This window comes from Poromitra crassiceps (genome assembly GCF_964638095.1).
Source record: "Poromitra crassiceps genome assembly, chromosome: 6".
Classification (NCBI taxonomy): domain Eukaryota; kingdom Metazoa; phylum Chordata; class Actinopteri; order Beryciformes; family Melamphaidae; genus Poromitra; species Poromitra crassiceps.
In genome coordinates this window covers 1,861,809-1,864,308 of record NC_139627.1, presented here as the reverse complement: position 1 = coordinate 1,864,308, position 2,500 = coordinate 1,861,809, and the positions used below count along the sequence as shown (strand labels likewise).

The following is a 2,500-nucleotide window of genomic DNA, read 5'->3' as shown; positions in this document are numbered from 1 at the left end:
AAACCAGCCAGTCATTGTTGCTGTCTCAGCCTAAAACCAGCCAGTCATTGTTGTTGCCTCAGCCTAAAACCAGCCAGTCATTGTTGCTGTCTCAGCCTAAAACCAGCCAGTCATTGTTGCTGTCTCAGCCTAAAACCAGCAGTCATTGTTGCTGTCTCAGCCTAAAACCAGCCAGTCATTGTTGCTGTCTCAGCCTAAAACCAGCCAGTCATTGTTGTTGCCTCAGCCTAAAACCAGCCAGTCATTGTTGCTGTCTCAGCCTAAAACCAGCCAGTCATTGTTGCTGCCTCAGCCTAAAACCAGCCAGTCATTGTTGCTGTCTCAGCCTAAAACCAGCCAGTCATTGTTGCTGCCTCAGCCTAAAACCAGCCAGTCATTGTTGCTGTCTCAGCCTAAAACCAGCCAGTCATTGTTGCTGCCTCAGCCTAAAACCAGCCAGTCATTGTTGCTGTCTCAGCCCAAAACCAGCCAGTCATTGTGGAGGATCTTTAAAGGCCAGAGAGAAATTCCAGGGCAAGACCATATCCCAGACCATCTCCACGTCAGCACCAAGACTCATAAAGACCACATCCCAGACCATCTCCACGTCAGCACCAAGACTCATGTTGCTCCTTTCTCCTGGATTAAAGAGGCTTTGTTATGGAAATCCCCAGGCCAGCACCTCTGGATTTACTCAGCCAGACACTCCCTGCTTTAGATCAGACTTTTCATTTGGCTCTGCAGTCACAGGTTGTGGAGGGAGGGGGGGGGGGGGGGGACTAGCCTTGTTGCTGTTCCTGTAAACAGAGTTATTTTTGAATCCTCAGTGACCACACACTGGCATGTTTTTGTTTTTGTCACCATCGCCCTCCATGGTAAGCTCGAGTACTACACCAGCATCATGAAGGACCTGCTGGTGGACCTGATTGACGCGTCGGCTTCTCAAGAACCCCCAAACTGATGCTGCGCCGCACCGAGTCTGTGGTGGAGAAGATGCTGACCAACTGGATGTCCATCTGCATGTACAGCTACCTCAAGGGTGAGGATGGAAGGCTTTGTGTGTGAGTGTGTGTGTGTGTGTGTGTGTGTGTGTGTGTGTGTGTGTGTGTGTGTGTGTGTGTGTGTGTGTGTGTGTGTGTGTGTGTGTGTGTGTGTGTTCTCTTAGCTAATGCCCTCATTCCATTTGCACTGGGGAACTTGGGGGAACCTCACAAGCCCGACCTCAAGATCCAAGATGACAGCTCCCGCATCAACAGTAGTGAAAAGCAAGTAGTAATATACTGTTTATTAGCACTTAATGTCTTATATGTGTGTCTCATTAACTCATGTGCCCTGTGGGAATGAAAGTTCCCAAAACCCATGTTATACCATGTTGCTTCTCACATTGTTGAACCTCTGGAATGTGTGGAATGCGTTGAACGTAATCGTTCCATTTTTTTTAGTAGATTCAGTCCTCATCATCGGGACCAACATTTCATTCCTACTCAGAATTTAAACCCTTTAAAATGCTGTATGTCCCTGGCATGCTGGGTACATGCTGGTGTGTAAAAAGCACAAAGAATTAATTATTGTCTGTTCCACAAATGCCAATGAAAAATGGGGGGGGGGGGGGGGATGGGAGTCAGAGCCTGGGGTGTATGTTGAAGATTGGCTGCAACAGTTTTTTGCTGCTTTTTTTTTTTTGCTTTCAACAAAAATCCCCAATACAATTCCAAGGTCTTCAGTCCAGGATGAGAGCATGATTTGTGGCACGCTCTATGTAAATAAATTGCTGGAGGCCCAAAAAAAAGGACCAAGAGTCCACCTTTTGTACCTAACCTGGTTTTAGGATCTATTTCCTCTACAGGGGGACAGGAAACGGCCCTAACAGGAAGAGTGGTGAGCATTTTTGTAATACACCCCCCAAAAATACACCTGGGCATAATTTCATCATCCGGACTAAGAATGCACAAATTATCGTAATAGGAAAATTAGAAACGTACACAAAATGTACCAGCGGGGCACAAATCAGTCATACACACAATACTGTCTAACTTCTATCTGTGGACATGTTGCTACGGTGTTTTGCGCAAAATACAGCGAAATGCATTGTTATCTGCCACTGTTATTGCTAACAGTGGCTAGCCCTGGCTAGGGGCTAACCCTGGCTGGTTTTCCAGACTGTTTTACTGGAACGCAGTCAACTCGGGTTGTGACGTCATTCCCAGCGGAGACTTCCGAATTCCGAGTCAAATGAAATGAAGCCAGATAGCCTCCTAGCCTTACTGTAAAATAGCATCCTGGTGCTAAAGTGCACCTTTGATTGTGTTGCTGTTCTCTCCAGGAAACAGTGGGCGAGCCCTTCTTCCTGCTGCTGTGTGCCATCAAGCAGCAGATCAACAAAGGCTCCATAGACGCCATCACAGGAAAGGCCCGCTACACCACTCAACGAGGAGTGGCTGCTGCGGGAGAATATCGAGGCCAAGCCACAGGTCGGTCAGAGGTCACGGAGGTCACGGAGGTCACATCCTCCTCCACACTT

The 2,500-nt window shown here is 47.8% G+C and overlaps 1 protein-coding gene across 1 annotated transcript in view; it reads left to right on the top strand.

The window, feature by feature from the left end:
• Positions 1-2,500, top strand: part of plxnd1 (plexin D1) — a gene marked incomplete at its 5' end in the record, with an annotated part of 145,716 nt that overhangs the window by 119,410 nt on the left and 23,806 nt on the right. The window contains 4 exon segments of the mRNA XM_083639237.1: positions 787-919; positions 922-1,017; positions 2,303-2,401; positions 2,403-2,450. Of these exon segments, the coding sequence (XP_083495363.1) occupies positions 787-919; positions 922-1,017; positions 2,303-2,401; positions 2,403-2,450 (376 nt within the window).